Below are 23,173 nucleotides of genomic sequence, written 5' to 3' on the forward strand. Positions count from 1 at the left end.
TACCACCCTGCTTCACTTCCCTCTGCTCCCATGCTGACAAGTGTGTAGCCGGAGAACGGTTTCCACCGTTAACTGGAAGTTTCACAAGCTAATCTTCCAGTAGTTAAGAAATCAAGGCAGGATTATGCAAAGAAGCACTAACACTGAGTGACACATTAAATCAGATATTCTTAAACCCACCAGATTTTTAAAATCTGTTCAATATTAGACATAGCTGTCCCATGTTCTTTTTTGGGGTGGTGATGGGTTATTTTGAGACAGGGTTTCTCTGTGTAACAGCATTGGCTGTCTTGGAACTCACTCTGTAGACCAGGCTGGCCCCAAACTTACAGAGATCTGCCTGCCTCTGCCTCCCGAGTGCTGGCACTAAAGGCATGTGCCCCCAAGCTTAGCTCCCTGCTCCTATGTAGTTGTAGGTGAGGGTAAGTGCAGCACCACGTGTCATGTTCACAGGGTGGAAGTCAAATTGCCCAGTGGTGGTGTGCGCCCTTTGGAGCACTTAGAGAGAGAAGTCCCCTGCTAAAAGGCAAGGAAACAGTAAACCGTTGGGATTCATCTTGCATTTCCTGCAAAGCACAGTATTAACGAAGAAGGAATTGTTTTAATGGAATGTGCCCAAACCTTTCTCTAGGTTCCAATTAGAAGCACATCACAGCAGGGCCCAAGCTAGAAGGGGAGCACGCTTGTGTCCCCCATGAGTGTGAACATCACTTCACATGTGTGTTTACAGCCTGTGCTAGTGTGGTTAACAGCCCTGGGCTCCAGGCAGGCAGCCTCTAACTTGGACAGCAGAAATGCCCCATGCTTCCTGTGTATCTGTCATAGAGACTTGAAAGTGAAAAATCCATGGGTGTGTCACTCTCACGCCCCTGGGAACACCCCTTCTTTAAAAATAAAATTATCGGATAAAAGTTAAAAAAAAAAAAAAAGAGGAAAAGTCATACATAGTGCATTGGGGGGGGGTAGCAGCAAAGCTAATCCCAGACAGCACCCCAACTTCCCCCAGACGGGGCAAAGTGCACTTGACCCGGACCCACCTGTGGCATGCCCTCCGTGAGCTGCGAGGTGGAAACCCGCTCCCACCATCACTGCCTGGATTCACACCGTGGCTGTACATATCCAGACATTTTATTCAAAACATTAGCAAACTCTTCTGACCTTGAAGGGAAAAACAAAACCTGGAAAGAATGTGGAAGTGGAGGAAGAATGAGGAGAGGCACAGTGTGTTCTTTGCCACCTCTTTAAAATCCCAGTTTGGGGGACTCCGTCACCCACGAGTGAAGAGCTGCAGGAAAATATACGTTTCTTGGGATGAATTAAAAAAAAAAAAAAGCCAAAAGGTAATACTTCATTCGTTGTTCCGATCTTTTGCACAAAATTTGGTCCACGTCATTCACCAGTCAGTACTCTGAAAATAAACATGAAGCTGCGTCTTTGGTTATAGCACGGACTCTCCTGGTAGAAAAGCTGCTGCCGGGTTGGCACGGCTCACGTAGACTTTTCATTGTCCTCCCCAATCTTCTGGACCCGTGAATACTTTTTGCATGATGACTTGAAGCAGCCAGGGGGCCAGGACAGCGGCCAGGAGAAGCAGCAGGGAATGGAGCCTTGTACGTTCTTCTCAAAAAAATAGAAGATGGGGAACCACCAAGCCCGAGACAAGAAATTTGTCTGGGAAGAGACCTTTAAGTTCTGTTAAGGGTGAGGAAAATAAAAAGAGGCATTGTTTATGACTGCAGTCGAGACTTCTCAATTAAATGGCATTGGTTAATTTATTTATTTTATAACAGAAGTGAAAACCCATGGCACTAACTGCTGTCCTGCCTTTTCCCCAGCTCTGCCTTGACCTTGGTCCCCATGTCCTGCCCTCTGTGGCTCATGAGGCCTCGGCCTGCAGTTCTCTAAGGAGGAGGCTCAGGAATAGACGTGGAGGGCATTCAAGAGAAGTATTTTCAGGATGTGTTGTGGTCAGATATAAGGGCCAAGGAAGGAGTGAAAGGAAAACTAGCAAGGCTGAACATAATCAAGAAGAAAAATGGAGGTTTTGGTTTAGGTGTCTGGAAGCATCTAGATCAGCACGTAAGAAGGTAAAGACAGCAGAGGATGACACTGGCTCAGTCAGTAAAGCATGGGACTCTGAATCCCAGGGTTGTGGGTTCGTGCCCCATGTTGGGCACCAAATGTAGCTGGAAGTTTTCCTGTATCCTGTCTGGTCCTGCAGCCGCTCAGACCCAAGAAAACACACAAGGGCTTTTATATCAATTACGAATTGCATGGCTGATGGCTCAATTTTCTAGCTAGCTTAGTTTATAAAACTAAACTCAGCCAATTTCTATCATCTATATGTCGCCATGTGTTCTGTGGCTTTACCTATGTATCATTACATTCTGCTCCCTGGACAGCAGGATGGCATCTCTTCTGCTTCTGCCTTTCTTTTTCCTGTCTCTCTCCTGGATTTTCCGCCTGCCTCTAAGCCGCCTTGCCATAGGCCAAATAGGCTTTATTTATCACCAACCAGAGCAACACGTATTCACAGCATACAGAACGACATCCCTCAGCAGAGGACTACAGAGTTAGCTAGCGACTGAGCAGCAGAGCCAAATAAATGGACCCATAGAGGGCTGGAGAGATGGCTCAGAGGTTAAGAGCCCTAGCTGCTCTTCCAGAGGTCCTGAGTTCAATTCCCAGCAAGCACATGGTGGCTCACAACCATCTAGAATGAGATCTGGTGCCCTCTTCTGGCGTGCAGACGCACATACAGGCAGAACGTTATATACATAATAAATAATAAATCTTTAAAAAAAATGGACCCATAGAAAACAATTATTTGTGGACACCAAGAGCTCTGAATAGATTGTTCAGCAATGACAAGCCAGTTGCTTGTAGATTTTATACACATGTACACCACACACACACAGTACAGCAACATGGGGTAATCTATTCCAAGATAAATCAGTCATGATATACAGACCAACCGTATTACAGCAAGAACATTACCAAGGCTAGAGAAGCCTGGGTGGGTCATGGGGGTGAGGCAACCTTGGCCCCAAAGGGAGAGAACAAGAGAAATAGGAAGCTTCCCAGGATGGAGGGTAGCATTTGAGCAAGCACTAAAAGAGTGAATGAGATAAGAATGGGGGTCATCATGTCAGGCGGTGGTGGTGCACGCCTTTAATCCCAGCACTTGGGAGGCAGAGGCAGGAGATCTCTGTGAGTTGAAGCCAGCCTGGTCTACAGAGTGAGTTACAGGATGGCTCCAAAGCTACACAGAAAAATCCTGTCTCGAAAAACCAAAAAAACAAAAACAAAAACCCAAAAACAAACAAACAAACAAAACAAAAAAAAAATGAATGGGGGTCATCTAGAACAGGAAGAAAGGAAGATAGAGGTGCTGATCACCCCAAAATATAGTCAACAAGGCAGGGAACATCTCTCACCAAGCTGTGCCATAATGCTCTACAGAGAAGGTTCCTAGGTTTTCAGTTGGAGTACATAGTCCTTCAAACCTAGTATAAATCAGCTGAATTGGCAAAACAGGCTGTCAACGATTTTACAGTGTCTGTCCTTAACCCTCAGACAGCATGTACATTTGTGAAGTTCTTTCATGGTTACTTTTTAAAATAAGCAGCTGTGACAGCAAGTTTAGCTGGACTGAGCAAACCGTGTATCTGGGTGGTAACAACAGTCCTTCCCATGCAGCTATCTGAACCCCCATCTACGGAAGTGGGTCCCCGGCACACAGTGGACACTCCTCACCCAAGGGTCTTCACTGCTCTAAACCCCCATCTACGGAAGTGGGTCCCCGGCACACAGCGGGCACTCCTCACCCAAAGGTCTTCACTGCTCTCACCTTTTCATTGGCCATGGAATGGTACCACCAAAAGAGCCGTGTTGTGATGTAGTAGGCAATGATCACGTCGACGGTATAGTGTTCATGTGCCACAAGAATGCAGATGATCCCAGCAGCACTCAGCAGCCAGCAGACCAGATGATACCACCAGAAGTGACGAGGCGAATCTGGACAGCAGGAAAACAGAGGCAGTAAGATTCCCAGAGATGGACTCATGGGCCGACTGACTGGCTGGGGAGGGAACCCAGGGCTTTTACACATGCTAAGGAAATGTTCTCCCACCGAGCTACATCTTAATATTGTCCCAATAACCTCAGGCAGGACCATTAGGACTGCTATGGCTATGAACTGTCTCAGTTTACCCAGAGAGAGGGCACAGGGGATCACTGCCAATGAATGGCAGTCATTCTCAGGAGGTTGGTGGGTAACAAGATATTCTAGGCCTTGTCCACCTTCAACAATCTATTAAGTATGGAAGACAATAGAATCGTTATGTAGGTTGGCTAGAACTGGCTCATACTGGCTCACATACATGACCCTTTTGAAAGAGAAATAGTAAGGACCTAAAGAAAAGCTCTATGAAAATAAGGGGGCAAAGTGAGAAAGCAGGGGTATTTTGAGGTCTTAAGTTTACTTTTATTTTTTCAGTTATGTATCTGTGGTGGGGAATGTCAGTGTGGCAAGCAAGATTTGACTCTCAGCAATTTTACATCACCATTGCCAAAAGCAGTGGTGCAGCTCTCCAGTGGAAAGCTCTGGCTTCTTGCCCCTCATGTGCTGACCTTTAACCTCCTGCTGAGGCTACTGAGAAGTTCGCGCCACTGACCAGCTGGGAGAGAACTGCGGCATCACAACCCCAAGTCCTTCTCATGTAAATGTTCATGACAGACATGGCTGAAACAAACCATTCCTGTTATCTGGCCATCTGGTACCCTTCTTTTTTTTCTTCTATTTTTAAAGCTTTACTGGTTCACAATAAAAGTTTAATGATCTAATAAACTGAAATCAACTTCATGTTAAACTTTGTTTACATTCATAGCATCACACGTGCTCAGTTTTTTTTTAAAGAATGGCTGAAGAGCAGAAGACTCAATCCCCGAAACTTCAGACAATGGCCTAAATGGTTATCAGTTATCATTCGTACACAAAGTGATTCTTGGTAAATCAGCTACAGTTCTGTGGATTCCCGAGCGGAACCATAGCCCTATAAATGATTCTCTCTTTTCAACTTCTTCCTCATCATTTAATTACTTCACGCTGATGCTAAAATCTCCAAGACAGTTTACAGAATCCTGGGACTGAAATACCAGGAGAGGCCTGGCGGGGGGGTTGGGGGGGACAAAATCCAGTCCAGTGGCTATTGCATTAGAACCCTAAAAGTTGAAGTAACCCTGACGATGCTGAAGGTCGCATTAAATGCATTCTCCAGTTCCACTGGTCTCCAGCCCTCCTGGACTTCTTTTTCTGACCCACTTTTCTCCACATAGGTCACCGGGGATTTTGGGGACTTACTAACAGCTTAACATATTTGGGCACATTAGAACTATTCTGTATCATTGATCACCAGAAGCTGGAATGGGTAAAGAGTAACGATGTGGCTGGAATGGCTATTTTACTACTAGCAGTATTGAAATTAGGTTTTTTAGGAATTCTGGGAAACCCTGCATGTTCTATGAAAATGCATTTTCTATGATGCTACCACACTGAGATCACGACCCACTCTCCTCCCCCCCACGCCCCCCCAAGAATAAGATGATTTGTTTTGTTGTTATTTATTGTTGTGAGAAAGTGTCTCACTACGTAACCCAGGCTGGCCAACAATCCTCCAGCTTCAGCTCCTTAGTGCTAAGATTACACATACCCAGCTAGTAGAAGCTATTTTGAAATCAAAATGGCAAATGAGAATCCTGTTTGTTCAACCCCTTCTAGCCACAGGGATAACATCAAGTGAAAAGATGACAAGGAATGGACTTTGCTGTCTGGGGGGGGGGGGTTCTCCAGCCCAGTTGGCATTAAACAGACACAATGGACCCAGCGTGGTGGCAAGCACTATGAAAACCCATTGATGATGAGGCCAGACAGTTAGTATTAACAGCCACGCCGTCTTCTGCAGGCACAGTTTTTAAAGAATCCAGGCTCCAGCGAGCATATTGGTGCAATTAAAGTCTTTCATGTTAACTAATGAAATGGTCCTGATCCAGTATGCTCTCCCAACTGAATTTTAATCCACTCTCAACAAGAGTGCTAGCAAGGAAAGAGCCCAGAATGATCAAAAGGCAGAAGAATAATCACATATAAACAGTAGCTCTTCTAGAAGCAGACTTTCCAAACCACTGGAGCCACTCCTTCCTCAGGGAAACAAGACAGGTATGACTAAACAGTGACCACAGGACAGGTACAAACACAGAGTGTCTGGTGAACACAGAGGGCTGGGGACGCAGCTCAATTTACATTAGGTAGCAGATCTGATACTTTATTTTGCCATAGAGAACTATGCCTCTATATATCATATACAGAATAATCACAACTTGCCTTTCTTCTTGCTCTGAAGGGGAGGAAGAAAACTATGCCCTGTTTATCAATAAGTGGATATTCTTAGACAATCCTATGAGATCAGACAACTTGAGGCCGGGCGGTGGTGGCGCACGCCTCCCAGCACTCGGGAGGCAGAGCCAGGCGGATCTCTGTGAGTTCGAGGCCAGCCTGGGCTACCAAGTGAGTTCCAGGAAAGGCACAAAGCACAAAGCTACACAGAGAAACCCTGTCTCGAAAAACCAAAGAGAGAGAGAGAGAGAGAGAGAGAGAGAGAGAGAGAGAGAGAGAACTGACCTCTTTCTTTGTTTCTTCCTTCTTTGTGTGTGCAGTGTGTGTGTGTGTGTGTGTGTGTGTGTGTGTGTGTGTGTGTGTGTGTGTGTAGGCTGGCTGGAGAGGTCAATGTTAAATGTCTTCCTCGGTTGATCTTTGTATTGTTTGAATTTGAGACAGGCTCTCTCACTGAACCCGAAGCTCACAGATCCAGCAAGGCTAGCTGCCAGCAAGCCCCAGGGGCACCTCCCCAGCCCCTTCAGCATTGTATAGTCCCAATGCCAGGATTATAGGCATGGGCCGTTACATTCGGTTTTTAACAGGAGCACCAGAGACTCAACCTCAGGTCCCCATGTTTTGCAATAGCAAATCATTTACTGTCTGAGCCATTGCCCCAGCTGAAAAATCTCTAAAATTTCTAACAGAACCAAGAAATTAAGACCACAGTCTCTGGAGTCAGATTGAGTTTGGACACCCAATCCTCAAATACTGGAGTTGTATATAATAGCCAGGTCACTTCCTGCACACACATGTAAAGTGGAGGGAGGGCAGAGGATGGAGTCAGTGTGCCAAGGGCTCAGATTAGTGCTAGGCATAGAACTATTACTATCTGTGAGCTGGGGTCCTATCACGTGCTCTTTAGATATTGAATCAACTGACATGGGTGCTTTCTCTTCACCACTTCACGTGTTTGAGCACAGAGGCCTTTACTGCGACAGGCCACGCCCACCCGCCCATCTCCTGTGAGTGTCCTATGAGCCACAGATTGGAGAGCACACCTCTGGACTAGAAAATGATGGACCTTCTATGGATGGAACTTCCTTGGGCAAAAGCCAGAACTAGAACCATAAAGACCACACTATCTTAACCACATAATAATTATGTATTAGAAATGTGGCAATTCCATTTAATGGGGATCCCCTGGGGCTTGTGTAGAGATGAAGTAGGCTGTCCCCCCAACATGTACTGCGTATGGATATAAGCGATAGACGCAGAAACGCCTGGGCTTTTAATGCAAAGGTGATAACAGGCTTCGGGTCACAAATGACTAGGTGGGATGATAAAGTGCACATGTGCACAGAGAGTTGACATCTCTCTCCCGACTGTCATCCCAGCCCTGGGACCCCGCCCACCACAGCCATCCGTTCAGTGGGGAATGAACTATGACTTACATTCTTTGATGAACAAGTAAGTAAGTGTCAGCACAACCGTATGACCGCTGAAGAGGAAGTCTCCACACAGGATGTGGGATCCCGTTATGGACAACCCACCGCCGGAAATCAACCGGAGAATCCGCTGTATTTTTGCCTGAGAGTCTCCATTGAGCTGAGTGACACAAAACACAGAAGAGAGTTTACAAGCCGCTCAAAGTCATGTTTCAGCTAGGAAAGCCATCAGCCTATGATTTTTATCTTCATTTCAAATTTTTCCTTTTAACATAAAAAGTCAAAAATATTCCAAGAGGCAACTCCTTCAAGTAGGTTCTCCTCATTATGTTGGTAGGGTTTATTGACATGTTTTAAATTATTCAGTCTGTTACTAATAATACGTTTTAGTGGTGATGTGTCCTTGGGCAAAGCTTTTAAAAATATTAATAACCAATGACTTCATCACTATGTGCTAAAAGGCAGATTGGAGCTACTTTGTTTCCTTTTGGCAGGAGAAGTGAGGATTTGGGGTCATTACCGTCCGACTAAGCTGTACGCCGCATCTGCTGGTACCTTGTGTTAAGTGGGCGGCCCTTATCAAGCCTGCGTACAGCCTCACTGGCGTATGCTGGAAACATGGTTACAAGAAACCCATCTCACAATTTAAAGGACACATTAGGGGCTGTACCAGCAAGCTGTCAAAGCTTTGGTCAGGAAAGCATATCACAAGGAATCGAAGCTCCATACTGGGGTCAAGGGTACAGAAGCCTCTCTAAACCACGATGATGTCATAAGAAACAATGACGGGCTAGGGCAGGAGTGTCCAGCAGCAGTTGAAAAATGTACATCCTATTAAAATGTAAGCACACAAGAAAGAGTCAATCGGAAGACGAGGCAGGACAACTTTGAAGAGATAGGCCCGGGCTGGGTGGACAGCTGCAGGGAAGCCTAATGTGGAGAAAGTCAGTGTTGGGGATCTAGTAATGGCACGCAGGAAGCAGAGCGTGACGGTCCGCAAGCAGAAGAACCGCAGGACTGGTACTGACTAGTCACTTGGGATCTTGGGGACAGGTTGGTGGCATGCCGGCCTTCTCGGTACTGAGTACTTCTTCCTCTGAGCCCTGGTCCCTGAAGCAGGGCAGCCCAGCCATAGCAGTGGTTAGGCTGGCAGGCGGAGCAAACGCTCATGTCTTGCCTGAGTAGACATTGTGAAGAAGGTGTGTACAGATGGATGGGGAGAGCCTCAAAGCAGGTGGAATACAACCCCGCCCAGGACAATAAGGAACCACCTTCAGAATCTTTGGCTAAAACATCTCCCTTTAGGAGACCAGAAAATGACCTGGTTTAGAGCACGCTGCTCTTGCAGGAAGTCACCTGGTTACCAAGAAACCCGTGTGAAAAGGCAAACACACGCAGTTGCTCAGCTTGTAATAAACTGCTATGTAGAAATGACGCAGAGCAGAATTAGTGTGTCCCAGGCAGGGGCTGAGGCTTCTGAGACATTTTACCTTAAAGTTTGCTACAAGCATGCCCAGCTGGCAAAAGAGTTCCCAGCAGTGGCCAGCCCTTACTAAGATGTGGGTAAGAGTCTCTCACACGCTTAAGCATCAGTTCCAGGGTAGCAGGGTGGTGCTATTAGCAGACAGCTATTAACTGCCTGGCAGGGTGGCACATGTCTTTGATCCCAGCACACACACTCCTGGAGGCAGAGGCAGGCAGATTTCTGGGAGTCTGAGACCACCTGGTTGGGGGTGACGGGACTATGGAACCTTCTGGGAGATCTTGGGCTAGCTGCGGTGAACCTCTTAGGGGTGCGGGGTCCACCCCTCTCTTTTCCCACGTCTCGTCTTCCCGGCTCACGGTGTGCGCAGGTGCTCTGTCAATAGCCCATAGGCTGCCTTCTCAAAGGCTCAAAGGCTTGTGGAGAGGACCAGAGTGCACACACTTGAGGAGGGCAAGAGGCTGCTGACAAACCCCACGGCTGACTTCCGGAACCCCTCAAAGGCATTCAACTGTATCGGATGAAGCAACATGCCCTTGACATGGAAGGTGCGGCACAGCCACTGGCGCTCTCAGCCGCCACCATCCTTCTCCAGCCATGAGACTGGTGTGGATGCCCACGATGAGCTCCAACAGAAAGGAGCACACACGATGCCCACGTGCTGCAGCCCGAGACCGCAAGGGCACGTCACCTCCATTGCCCTCCGTTCACCCCGCAGCTTCCATACTCTGAAGGTAGGAACACTTAAGGTCGTTTGTCTACTTGGGGTCAGACGCCCTGAGGGGTAAACAAAGCAGTTCCCCCTGGACCACACATTCTCTTCAGCATTCTCATTCACATTCTCCTGTCCCCTCCTCTCTTCAGCAGTGTTGGTATATGATCACCTCCCCCTACCCATCTACAGCTTGCTTTCGGGTCTCACAATCAACCACAGCCTGGAAAAAGTAAGTGGAAAGATTCCCCCCCTCAAAAAAAAATTAGTTTTTAAGTTTTAACTGTAATGTGTTGGGGTTTTTTTTATTTTGTTTTGTTTGTTTGTTTTTCAAGACGAGGTTTCTCTGTGTAGCTCCAGCTGTCCTGGAACTAGCTCTGTAGACCAGGTTAACCTCGAACTCACAGAGATCCACCTGCCTCTGCCCCCCCACACCCCCTGAGTGTTGGGGTTAAAGGTGTGCACCACCACCAGCTCGCTCTTTTCTTTATTTTTATTTTTAATTCCTCTTTTTTTAACCATACATGTTCTTTGTGCATACAGCATAACTTCCTGTTTTGTATTTTTATGATATTCCTGAGTGTTCAAGCAAGTGGGTCACTGTGTCTATATCTGTTTCTTGTGCCCTTTCTTGGGCTCCTTCCTTCTGTTTGTTTTGTCCTGTTCTGATGTATTTATTTTTGTTTTATCATATTATATCCATCATCTTATATTTCCTCAGGAGACCTGTTTGTTTTCTAATGAGAGATGGAAAGGGCATGGATCTGGATGGGAGGGGACGTGGGGAGGGGCTGGGAAGGGTAGAAGGAGGGGGTTATGTGAAAAAAAAAAACTATTTTCAATAAAAGAAAAAAAAACGCACAAAATATCCATGTATAAAATTTTCAAATAATAAAAAGGAAAAGAAAAGATTTTAAAAAAAGAAAGAAAAAGAAAAGCCCCTTGGTCAGCTCTAGCCGTGGTGAGGGAAAGCTAGCCCTAAAAAGATTCCATGGGAAAGGAACATGTCACTGTCGCTACAGAGAATGACTTAGAAAAATGAAAACATTTCACAACTAAGCCAACTTTTACTTAGACACACACTGAAGAAAATGGAGACTCTGGCTGTAAGCCAGAGCTTGGGTGGGTGTAGGAAGCCAACTGTAAGCAAAGGACGTAAAGAAGTCATAGGATAGATGAGGCCAAAGCTGATGGCCAAACTGGAAGAGCCCGGGGTGCCACTGTGAGAACTCTGTGAGTGACAAGCTGTGTGAGCCGTCGTTTCCAGACAGAGGCGCCTTCTCACAGAGAGAGAGGCTTGGGCATGTGGGGAGCTGTCATTGCTCACTCTGAAGGACATTCACCAGCCTTGCCAGCACAGGAAACAGGTAGATATCGAAGAGCTTTGTGGCCACAAGCATCGAGGCAGCGCTAGGAAGCAGCAGCTGGGCCAAATTTAGAATGCCATTTTGGCTCCTGCTCTCTATTCACCACATCTCCTTCAGCCGGACGGGGAGATGCATGTGTCCATTTACAGAACCGAGTCACAGGCAACTACAGCCTGCTTCCCAGGAGGAGGTCACGTTCACTGAACGTGGTGGGTGATTAGCCGGAACCTCCACCAGGCAGGTCTGCAGCTTGGTTCTCCCTCAGCATATTTACTTACGTGGCTTTGGGAAACTGCAGTTCTCCCACCAAGGGAGACCTTTGATCTGTCTTTTTCTAATCAGTGACCCTTCCATTCCCAGGAAGGGTTTGCCTTCCTCTGCAGTGGGTGGCCACCTCACCACTGCACACTGTAATACTGTTCAGTAGTGAAGTCTCAGACATTCTTGTTTGGCTTCTGAACTCTCACGTCTTAAATTAGTTTCAGTCAAACCCAGGCAGTGTTTAAATTCAATGTGTACACTGTTTTAATTACAGACACGTTCTGCTTTGATGGCTTTAGGAAATTACTGCCTCTCCAAACCACACCTATATTTGGTAAGGGAGATGACTGGCTTCTCCAGAGCAACCCTGTCCCGTTCCCTCCTGACATCTGCTTAGTGTTCAGTGAAGGCTAATGTTAGCCTTCGTCCCCTTGTCCAGGAAGCACATGATCTGTAAGTTTCCATTTCACGAGCCAGAGTGCACGGGGGTCTACGATGAGGAACAGCCAGCCTGTGCCTGGATGTTACGTGAAGAATCTGTCACTTCCCTGGGACAGCTTCCACAACAGCAAAGCCTACTCCATCTTTCCACTGGTTAATCATCTAGAGTGGCCCTTGACTTTCCTCTCTCAAACCCTATCCACACCATTAGTGTGTTCTGTCGATCTTCCCGGCAAGATGCGTCCTGGATTAAGAGACGTCAATTCCACGATCATGACCACCGAGGCTTACAACAGCAGCGAGAACTTTCGCAGTCTGTCGCCAGTACTGTGGACGCTCTCGCGGCCTGCTGTTCCTCGAACCCAAGGCGGCTAAACTCTTCTCCTGGCCTGTGGCTCTCACCTGACCCATGTGGCTAGTTCTCCCTTGCTTCCTGCCAAGTTTTTTTTTTTTTTTTTTTAAAAAAACATCTTTTCCTAACCTTGCCGTAAAAAAGTTCCTATTGCTTTCCTGTGATGATCACCTGACTTGGCCTCATGTGATACATTATGAATTTATTGTTTCTTGAAAGAATATAAGCTTCAGGGGAGGGCCTGTGCTTTGGTCACACTACAGTGCTTGGGACCGTAAGTACTATCCTTACAGAGTGAATGCCTGAGATAGATAAATAAGTGAAGAAACCAAAGAGTCAAACACTGGTGAATTTTTAATTAGCAGAAAGTCAATTCTTTATATGTGAAAATGGAAAGTTCTTAATGAGCACGTTTCCCCCAATCTACACCAGATTGCAGCTGACACCCATGAAAGTGCATGGAGGACTGTGGGAAAGAGTGAGTGCTCTGGGGTGGCTCTACAGAGTCCTCTCTGTGGGGCCCGGAGGCTTACCTTCGGAGCACACTGGAAGTGCATTCCAGGCACGGGTAACGTAGTGACATACATAGTGATGCAGCGATACAGGTACAACGTTCCGATGATGAAGAAGAATCTGCGGCCCACTATGGACCTAAAGGGAAGACAGGGATGGGAGAAACAGGTTTACCAGTTGTCCATCTTGTTTTTTTTTTTTTATTTTATTTTATTGGGGGCAGGGGAAGCAGGGTCTCACACTAGTCTAAGCTAGCCTGGACCATACTATATGCCTAGTCTTGCCTCACATTCATGATTCTCTGGCCTCAGGCTCCTGAGTGTGGGGATCACAGGTGCAAGCTACAATCCCTGGCTCCCTGTACTTCTAATGCAATACTGTAATTCAATGTTTAATTGGCTAAAAATAATAGACACAATGGAATTAACAAATAAACCTCAGTTTCATAGAATTTTAAGGCCTGTGAGCCACCCATCCCATAATTCTACAGTGAGACTGATCTCATCTCTATAAAGAAAGATTTATACACTGAAGTATATCTAAGTGATTTGGGACTGGAAAGGACCAAGAAAGTGGGAACAGGGGAAACTTAAGAACATGAAAAAATCTATAGTTTCCTTTCCTAAAAAATGTCTTCCTTTGCCAGGAAATTCAATAAGCCTCTCTCTGTTTTCAGTCAACTTGCCGATTAACAAAACCCTCTAGAGAACATACCAGAGGTGTAAGTGAGCTGTGGCCATAGAGGAATAATCTAATGGATCAGGTGACATTACATAATTGGATACTCAGGGAAATGTGACAATTCATTACACCCTAGTTAGGAAAGGAAGATTTTAATTGGGACCATCCAGAGCTAGACTGACAATTTCGGCATGAATTGGTTTCTTTGACTGCATAGGTTTTCAGAGCACTGTATTTTGAACATGTCCAAAGTAACTATTGGATTGATTTGCTATTCTCTTATTCACTATTGATTTTTAAATGGCAAAAGAAAATAAAAAGGGGGTACAGGGGTTAGAACTGTTTGCCTTTTTCTGAACAAGATTGCACTATCATTTACTGAAGCATTATTAAAGCATTATTTACAACAACCACAAAATGGCAACAGCCTAAGTGCCCACCAGCTGATGAACAGATAGAGAAGAGGCCATGTGTATGTACAGTATAGTACTATTTGGACATGAAAAAAGAGTTCAGCTGGGTGGTGGTGGTGCATGCCTTTAATCCCAGCACTCGGGAGGCAGAGCCAGGCAGATCTCTGTGAGTTCGAGGCCAGCCTGGGCTACAGAGTGAGTTCCAGGACAGGCTCCAAAACTACACAAAGATCCCTGTCTCGAAAAACCAAACCAAACCAAACAAACAAACAAACGAAAAAAAAAAAAAAAAAAAAGAAAAGAAAAGAAAGAAAGAAAGAAAAGAAAAGAAAAGAAAAGAAAAGAAAAGAAAAAAAGAGTTCAATCCTGTCATGTGACAGCTTGGATGGAACTAGAGATCATCACATTTAGTGAGCCAGACACAGAAAAAATGAACACAGAATAATTTCACCACTATACCAAATTGAAAGAAGTTGGTCTCAGAGAAGTTGAGCACAGGCTAGAGTTTACCAGAGAATGGGGCGACTCTGTATTTGGGAGGGGTCACGTGGGAAGGTTGGTCATGTGTACTAGGTTACAGTTAGGAACAAGACGTGCAGAGATGCTCCATATAGCAAGATGGCTACTATCAACAACGTGCCCTGCAGTTCAAAAATAAGTTGGAAGGACTTGAGATATTTTCCCATAAAGAAGTGAAAAGTAGGCTGGAGAGGCGGCTCAGTGGCTAACGGTATTGGCTGCTCTTACTGGGAACACAGGTTCGATTCTCAGCACCCACGCTGCAGCTCACAATCATGTGTAACTCCAGTTCCAAAGGATCTGATGGCCTTTGTGGGCCCCAGGCTTGCACATGGTGCGGAGAATACATGCATCAAAACATCCACATACATAAAATAAATAAATTTAAAAATGTCTTTAAAAGAAGTGTTCAAAGAGAGGCATGCTTAACTTGAATATCACATAGTACACACTCATATGAATTTATACATAATATCTCATTATGAAATCCAATTTTGCATGTTTTTATGTACTAGTTAAAAATTAAAAGGCCTGGGGGGATGTGGTATAGATGTTAGAATATTTGCCATGTGCACAAAGTCCTTGATTCGATTTATAATAGTGCATAAACCAATACCTTGCATTTGGGAACCAGCAGCAGAGGGATCAATAGTTTAAGATCAACACTAGCTACATAATGAATTTAAGGACAGTCTCTATCTCAAAGATTAAAATAAAATTTAATAAAATTAAAATGAAAAGAGAGAGAGATGGGTCAAGAAATAAAGGCAAAAAGTTTTTTCCCTGTTCAGCTTTTATGCGGATGGTGTCTTGACTGCAGCTATGAGCTCTTTTGAGTCTTCAGTCTAGCTGACTGAGATCGCTGACCTCCAAACCCCAGGGCTTTGCCCATGGCATGACTACCTTGTGGGCACCAGCATGGGTAGAAAGGGCCCGTGTGCTCTCAGTTCCAGCTCATGGTGACAGGCCACTTTCTGTTATGTCCAGAAGCGCTGGCTCTGAACTTGGGAATGAGTGGGGATGCATTGCCCGCCTCCAGGTTTTAAATTCTCTAGAACATACAGTGGATTCATCCCACTGGGTTTCTCACCCTAACAGCTCTCAAACTTTCCAAACCACCACTGACCAAAAGACTCTAGAGTAACAGGCAGCCTCAGAGATGAGGCATATTTTAGGTTTTCTCTAAGACACTGGTCCTCACATGGACCAATGTTAAATTCAGGCAACTGTTGGGACTTCTAGTTAAATAAATAAAATATGTATAAATATCTATTTTAGGCGCCTGCCACCGATAGCTATTTCAAGAACATTCTAGGGTTCCAGGTGAGGGGAGATTAAACAAGTAGTTCCAAGATAGTTGATGGAAGGTGCTGAGTTACCACAGACTCAGTAACCTAGCTTTGTTATCTCAGTACTGAAAAGGAACAGTCAACTGGACGAGCTGGCTTTCCCTGGTTCAATGTTAAATAAGAGGTCAGTGGTAGTGCCACAAGATCCCTTTTAGAACAGAGACTCAAGTTGACTACTGCTTTGTAATTACAAGAATTCAACCTACTTCACATTTTTTTTTAAACCCTAGATTGTGGGTATTTTGCTCAAACTTGTATTTTAGGGACTTAATTCATGGGATCCAGTAGAAAGCAAACATCCCAATGGCAAATTAGAGGACTGCGGAATTGAGCGGCCTCCCATTTTGTGGACCAGAAGTCAGAATTCACACAGAGAAGCAGAAATAACCATGTCAGAGCTATGTCCAGTTTTTCACATATCTTCAAGGGGAGAAGACTAGCTCACTGCTTCTGGGCAGCTACAGTTCTGAGAAGGAGTGAGGAATGCAGGGCCTGAACTACCGAGCCATGTCCTCCTCCGCAATGCCAAGGGAAAGGCAAGGAGGACAAGTTTACTTTGGAAATCTAAAACCCAAACCACCAAGACCTGGTTCCAAATCCAGCTTCTTAAACAAACACTGGTTACTTTGTGCCTGGCAGGAAAAGGACAAGAAAGGAAAGAACGCTTAAGAACTTCTGAACAGATGTAAACTCAAGGCAAGCTGTTGACGGCAGACCCATCATCCCCAAAGAAATTAAAGTGCCCTGGCTCCTCCCGACTGCATCTGCAGAGAGCCTAAATAACCATTAGTCCTTCCCTGGCATCTTTTTCTTTTTTTGAGACAGGGTCTTCCTATGTAATCCTGGCTGTCCTGAGCTCTCTATGTAGACCAGGCTGGCCTCAAACTCATACATATCCTTCTGCCTTTGCCTCCCGGGTGCTGGAATTAAAGGCATTTCCAAGCATCTTAATTTAGGGTGGGAACATGGCACCACACCAATGGAAACCAGGCACTGTACTGTTGATAAACTAAGTCACCCTCCACACACAAGACTACCGCAACTTCCTACTTTCACATGTGATCACTCAATGAACCCTTGTGGAACAGTGGCTGGATTTATTCAAGTATGTCCATCTACAACTTCTCTCCACAAATGTCCAGGTAAAACTAAATGCATCAGAAGAACCCAAGAAAGATAATTTCAACGACACATCATCTCTTTTTTCAAAACAAACCGAACCCAAACCCAAATACATTAGCAGTCCATACTTACTTGTATCTCAGAAAAAGCCACTGGGTGATCCATAACCCAACTAATACGATCCCATTTATTTCTGATACAGAAAAGGCCCATTTGACCCGGTCGACGTAATCAAAGAACTTGTCTGGAAGGGGAGGGCTGAGCTCCTTGGGAGGGACCCTCTCGTGTACGACGGTGATCATGACTGTTGTCAGGACAAGGTTGAAGAGAGCATACACGAAGGCAATGCCCGTTTTCCACCACTCCAGGGGAAACTTGTTCCTGGAGTCGGTGGGCATGGAGATCTGGATGTAGTCCGGGTACTTTTTGGCGCCCTTTCGCAGCCCGTTGGATAAGCTCTTGGGTTTACCACTGCCATTTTTGTTGCCGTCGTCTACGGCTTCACTGGGGCTTGTGTAAGTGTTGGCAGAGTTACTGGTTTGATTTTCCAAATGACCTTCAAGTTTTGCTGTCTCTATGATATCCATTGTCCGCCAGCCTTCAGAGCTAAAGGAGATGGTAAGGTTCTTGTTCTCTGGGGAAACTCAACTCTTTGAAATCCTTCTACTTCCGAGATCCACATGGACTCTTAGAATTGATGGTACGAGCTGATGTGAAATGTAGACGGTGGCTTTCTGGTTCTTAGTACTCTCATACAACCGTCTGCTGGGTGTTCACACAAGGAAGCCGAGTCTCGTTCCCACAGAAGATGTTGTTGTCCCTCCTAAGAACAAAAGAAGAGGGGGTCAGAGATGGCCCTTCTAATTACCAACCATTCGAAATGTAAACATTCTCAAACATATGGAAACCAATACCAAAGCCCCTGATCTACAGAGTTATCATCAGGACAAAGTCAGTGCCACTGAGACTGGATGTATTTATCCAGTGCTGGATTGTTTAATCTTGGGACTCTGGGCTCTCCTTGGGCTGAGGTCAGCATAGATAAGAATATTTTAACAATCAATTCCCTGTTAATTTCTTCCAATAAAGCCAGGACCCAACATTTCAAACACTTCACAAGTTGCTAACCATGAAGTCATAATACGCTAGAACCTGCCCAAAGACCACACCACTCCTTCCTGATATGGAAGGGGATAGATAGATATAGAACGGATCCTTTCTAAGAAAAACAGATCAAACTGCAGGGCATGGCGGCTCACACGTCTAATGACAGCATTCAAGAAGCTGAAGCTGGGGGATGACTGTGACTTTGAAGTCACCCTGGGCGACACAGTAAGTTCTAGGTTAGCACGAGTTAAAGTGTGAAAGCAAGGCACACACTACATACAAAGTCAACAACCGTTAACAAACTGGACAGCTCTCTAAAGCCTTTGCTGTGTCTCATTTGGAAAGGGGGCAGCAGGTGCCTCAGGGGAAACTCCCTAAAATCGCCCCAAAAACTGATAACAGTATTTTGCTATAATCACAATTTCTACCAAGCAACAGACACAGCATTCAAGTGGCCCAACTTGGGGCTCTCACCTACCGTGGCTGAGGAAAGGCACCTTTGGCTCAGGGGCCACAGGCTCCATCCAGGGAACAGAGACTTCTCACCACACTGAGAGAAGCCGGCAGCAGCGGCCACTCTTATACTAGGTCGCACTAAGGGCCAGCTGTTCCCAATTTAGGAAAGCCGCAATTCAGTCAGGCCACCAGCCCAGCCACCTGAGGGGTTCTGAGACCTTGTAATTAGTCTCCACCCTGAGTACACTGCACAACTTTAGCATACTTCTTCCAATTTTAAGGGCCTCCTTCTCAGGGTAAATATAGATTCGGTGTAGTGACAGCTAGGCCTGAATGCATGTAAAAGGAGGAAAAACGTTAAGTGGTACAGTTAATACATCCAGGTATTTCCTCGACACTAAGGTGGCGAAGAAAGAGATCAACTACAGGAGTTTATTGTACACTTACTGTCTCAACACTGAGGAACGCAGGGGCAGATGAAAGGGTTGTTTGTTTGTTTGCTTGTTGTTTTAAGACAACACAGCCTAGGAACTAGGGAGGTGGTTCAGCCGGTAAAAATGCATGCTGTGTGAGCACAAGGACCTGAGTTTGGATCCCAGGAACCCACTTAAAAAAACGAGGCAAGGTGGAGCATGTCAGGAACTCCAGTGCGCAGGTGGGAGTGGGCATGGCGGTTGGAGACGGACGGGTGAATCCCTGGGGCTTGCTGGCCAGCCAGTCTAGCTGAATTATTAGTAAGATGCAGACTGACAGCCCTGTCTCAAAAACTAAGGTGCAGGATGGCTAAGGAAGACATCTGACGTTGACCTTTGGCCTACACCCATGTGTGTGTATGTACACACACACACACACACACACACACACACACACACACACACACACATACACACACAGCCAACAGCACCTAGTTTAGTGGAAGAGCTGGAGCAAGAACACAGCTGTGCAAAGCAAGGGAATATTCCTATTGTGAAAGAAAGCCCCAAGATGAGCTGGCCACAAGATACAACGTTGGATTTATTTGTTGGGTATCCCTCTCCTCTGGCAAGTGGCATCCACTTGCAGACACAGCCCACTCTTGAGAAAGAAAAGCCATCAGGGAAGTTGACCTGGTAGAAAAAAGGATCACTGGAGGATGAGTAGTCACGAGGGGTCATCCACTTCCAACAGCTCACCTTCTCTTGTCCCTTTGAACAATCAGCCCGGCTACTGAGGCACTAGAGAGGGTGAGGGGGCCAGTGTTCCTCCAGCCTGACCAGTGTCCTCTGCAGTGCCTGTGGAAATGCTGAGGGAAGCATAAGTGTCTCTCTCAAAGAGGAGCCTCAGCAAGATGACTCCAACAGCAACTCTCTCCACCATGGACACCTCCTTCCAAGGAAGATATCCAGGCCCTCAAGCAGCGACGGCTGGTGTCTACCCACTTCAGCCTAGCTGACTAATATATTCAACATTCTACATCCTCGCCTGGTGTTTGTGCAGACAAGACGCTTCATCAGTGGACATACAGGCGGCCTTTGTAAGGTAGTCATCTAGTTCTAGAACATAGAATGTGGAGAAGAAAATCCAACCACTCTTCTCCCCCAAGAGAAAGAACTCCGGCACCTGCCTCAGGGGACTACTATGAACTTGACTGAAATAATGATCATGCAGAGTGTGAGCCCTTGGGAGGAACCAGGAGCCACTCTGTGAGTGCAGGACCCATGGATTGTCATTAGCAGAACTGATCCTTTCCTTGGGATTTCATGAAGGTTAAATACATTCATCTGTGCCATCCAACCGCCAGACTCAATGGTGTGAAGATGATGACTATGCCATATTCGTTCTTATAACTACCCCTTCCTCTCACCGCCTAGAAAGTGACAAAAGCCACAGCGGTGCCTCTTTGGGGTGGCAATTCATTAGTTCACCTGTGTGGGTTACCACACCAGAGCATAAACCAGCGCCAAGCTCTCCATGTACTTACCATGTGTTAACCTGGAGAATATCAAGACAGTCTAACGACTCTACAAACTTACTTTCCTTGTGAAAACAAATGCAAAATACTGAGATTTGGTTTTGGTACATCGATATGATTCTTTTAGTTTTTTTTTTTTTAACTACAAAGTGGGACATATTACAGAAATTTAAGTACTTTTTATAATTTTTGGAAGTGATTATAGGAAAATATGCCAGAAGTGTACTTTAAGAAGTGAGTATTAGTCTAGAGATATGGCTCTGCAGTTGAGAGCATCGGCTGCTCTTGTAGAGGACCTGGGTTTGTTTCCCAGCATCCATAATGGGTGACTCAAAACCTCCTGTAACTCCAGTTCCTGGAGATCCAACACCCTTGTCTGGGCATCTGCACACATATGGTGCACATGCAGAGAGAGACACATTTCCTCACAAACAAAAATATACCCTTTTTTTTTTTTTTTGGTTTTTCGAGACAGGGTTTGTCTGTGTAGCTTTGCGCCTTTCCTGGAACTCACTTGGTAGCCCAGGCTGGCCTCGAACTCACAGAGATCCGCCTGGCTCTCCCTCCCGAGTGCTGGGAAAATATACCATTTTTTAAAAGTAATTATCTTGAGTGGAGTAAAAGGGGCATTTGATAAATTCTGGTTTCTATTTTGCAGATAAAGTATCCAGGGCCAGCTAAGGACGGGAATAGCATTGCTTTGCTCCATGGGTGTCAATATCATGTTTAATTGTGTATTATGTGTACTGATGTCTTGTGTGAAACATTCCCACTGCTGCGTGCGTCCCTTTGCACTCTAAGGTTTAGAATCCTTTGTTGAATTACAGGAGATCACGTAATGTGTTCCTACATCCTATGTCTCTCATCTTTACTATTGAACAGTCTTCTACTCAGTAACCCAACTGTCTGCATTACGGTTTCTATTGCTGTGATAAAATACCATGACCAAAAAGCAAGCTGGAGAGGTAAGTGTTTCTTTGGCTTACACTTCCACATCACTGCTCATCACTTAAGGGAGTCAAGACAAAAGAAACTCAAGCAGGACAGGAACCTGGAGGCAGGAGCTGATGCAGAGGCCATGGAAGGGTGCTGCTTACTGGCTTGCTTCCCATGGCTTGCTCAGCCTGCTTTCTTACAGAACCCAGGACCATCAGCCAAGGGATGGCATTGCCCACCATAGGCTGGACCTGCACATCAATCACTAATTTAAAAAAATGACCTACAGGCTTGGCTACAGCCTGATCTTTTGGAGGCATTTTCTCAATTGAGGTTCCCTCCTCTCAGATGACTCCAGCTTGTGTCAAGTTGACATAAAACTAGCCAGCACTCCAAGACGAGTGAGGAGTCAAATAAACCAGCTTTCTCATGCATCCCATTGGACGGTCTACTTACAAATTAAACGCGCATGCATCTGTATGACAGAACCTAATCTAAATATGCTTCCTACCCGGCCACAAGCTACTGGATTAATGTACTCCCCATATCAAAGGACAAAACTGTCTTCAAATTCTAATAATTAATTAAAGGAAACTAGTTGGAATTTGTGTGAAGAAAATTATGAAACAGCAACAACATTGATGGGGAGGAAAGAAAACACAAAGATGCACACCCTCCTAGGAAGAAGGGTGAGACCGCACGTTACCAAGGGTTTGACAATATCATACCCATACATAATTTGTTACTGACTTTTAACAACCCCAGTGGGACTTCTCCCGTAATCTGACAAGGGCTCCAACACAGGGGTTAACCATGGACGTGGCAATGGATCTGCGCCATCACCCCACAGGACGCTGTTGCCATCATGACGGCGCTTTCACCCGGATTCCCACTTTGTGGGTGTACTCCCCAGTGAAATAGGAAGCATACAAAGAAAGTATTTAATCATGTTTTCAATTTCCACTCCTAAGAAAAATTTGTAAAAAAAAAACAAAAAAAAAAAAACAAAAAAAAACCCTCAATATCCAACAGAGGGCACTGATTCAGAGAACTGTGGATCTCTCACTGTTAAGAAATACTGTGTGGTGATGTAAATGGGCTGCCTGTTCCTAATATGAAATGCTGAAAAATCTAAATTTTTTTCAGCATTCACAGGATTCCATATCTCTCATGGTTCAATACATGCAAATTTGGTTCATGTTTAAAATACTGTATGAAATTACCCCCCCCCAGCTGCATATATAAGGTATATATGAAGGGTAAATAAGTTTTGAGTTAGGCTGGGATTCTATCCCTGAGAAATATCATCATGTATATGCTAATATTCCAAAATCAAAGAAGTTCCCAAATCCAAAACATTTTTTTATTTGTTTTGATTACTGTGTATGTGTATGCCATATGTGTGTAGGTGCCTGTAGAGGCCAGAAGAGGGCAGCAGATCCCCTGCAGCTGGAGTTACAAGCAGTGGTGAGTGGTTCAATATGAGCTGTCCTCAAGGGCAGCAAACATTCTTACACCCATCAGGAACCTTCCTGACTCCAGGCACTCAGGAATAAGGATATCAAACGTGTTTAATAACTGTAAGGCTACAAAAGAGATACATAACCACTAAAACAATACAGTATACAGCCAAGGGCAATTCAACCTGGACAGGCCGTAGGGCATCAACAATGTCTAGCAGAGGTTACA

At 45.4% G+C, this 23,173-nt stretch overlaps 1 protein-coding gene across 8 annotated transcripts in view; it reads right to left on the reverse strand.

The window, feature by feature from the left end:
- Window positions 1-1,106: 1,106 nt before the first annotated feature.
- Sgms2 (sphingomyelin synthase 2) overlaps window positions 1,107-23,173 on the reverse strand; it is an 83,030-nt gene continuing 60,963 nt past the window's right edge. For 5 of the 8 annotated variants that reach the window (XM_028856943.2, XM_028856950.2, XM_028856959.2 and 2 more), the window contains exons 2-6: window positions 17,167-17,857; window positions 12,971-13,088; window positions 7,828-7,981; window positions 3,851-4,017; window positions 1,107-1,692 (exon numbers count right to left, since the gene is read on the reverse strand). In XM_028856943.2, the coding sequence (XP_028712776.1) occupies window positions 1,489-1,692; window positions 3,851-4,017; window positions 7,828-7,981; window positions 12,971-13,088; window positions 17,167-17,621 (1,098 nt within the window). In that variant the 5' untranslated portion in view covers window positions 17,622-17,857 and the 3' untranslated portion in view covers window positions 1,107-1,488. Of the gene's footprint in view, window positions 1,693-3,850; window positions 4,018-7,827; window positions 7,982-12,970; window positions 13,089-17,166; window positions 17,858-17,948; window positions 18,147-18,619; window positions 18,716-19,769; window positions 20,627-23,173 lie in introns of those variants that run through there. The other 3 variants (XM_037207108.1, XM_037207109.1, XM_037207110.1) reach the window with 3 other exon arrangements.

The sequence above is a fragment of the Peromyscus leucopus genome, chromosome 6, assembly GCF_004664715.2.
Source record: "Peromyscus leucopus breed LL Stock chromosome 6, UCI_PerLeu_2.1, whole genome shotgun sequence".
Classification (NCBI taxonomy): domain Eukaryota; kingdom Metazoa; phylum Chordata; class Mammalia; order Rodentia; family Cricetidae; genus Peromyscus; species Peromyscus leucopus.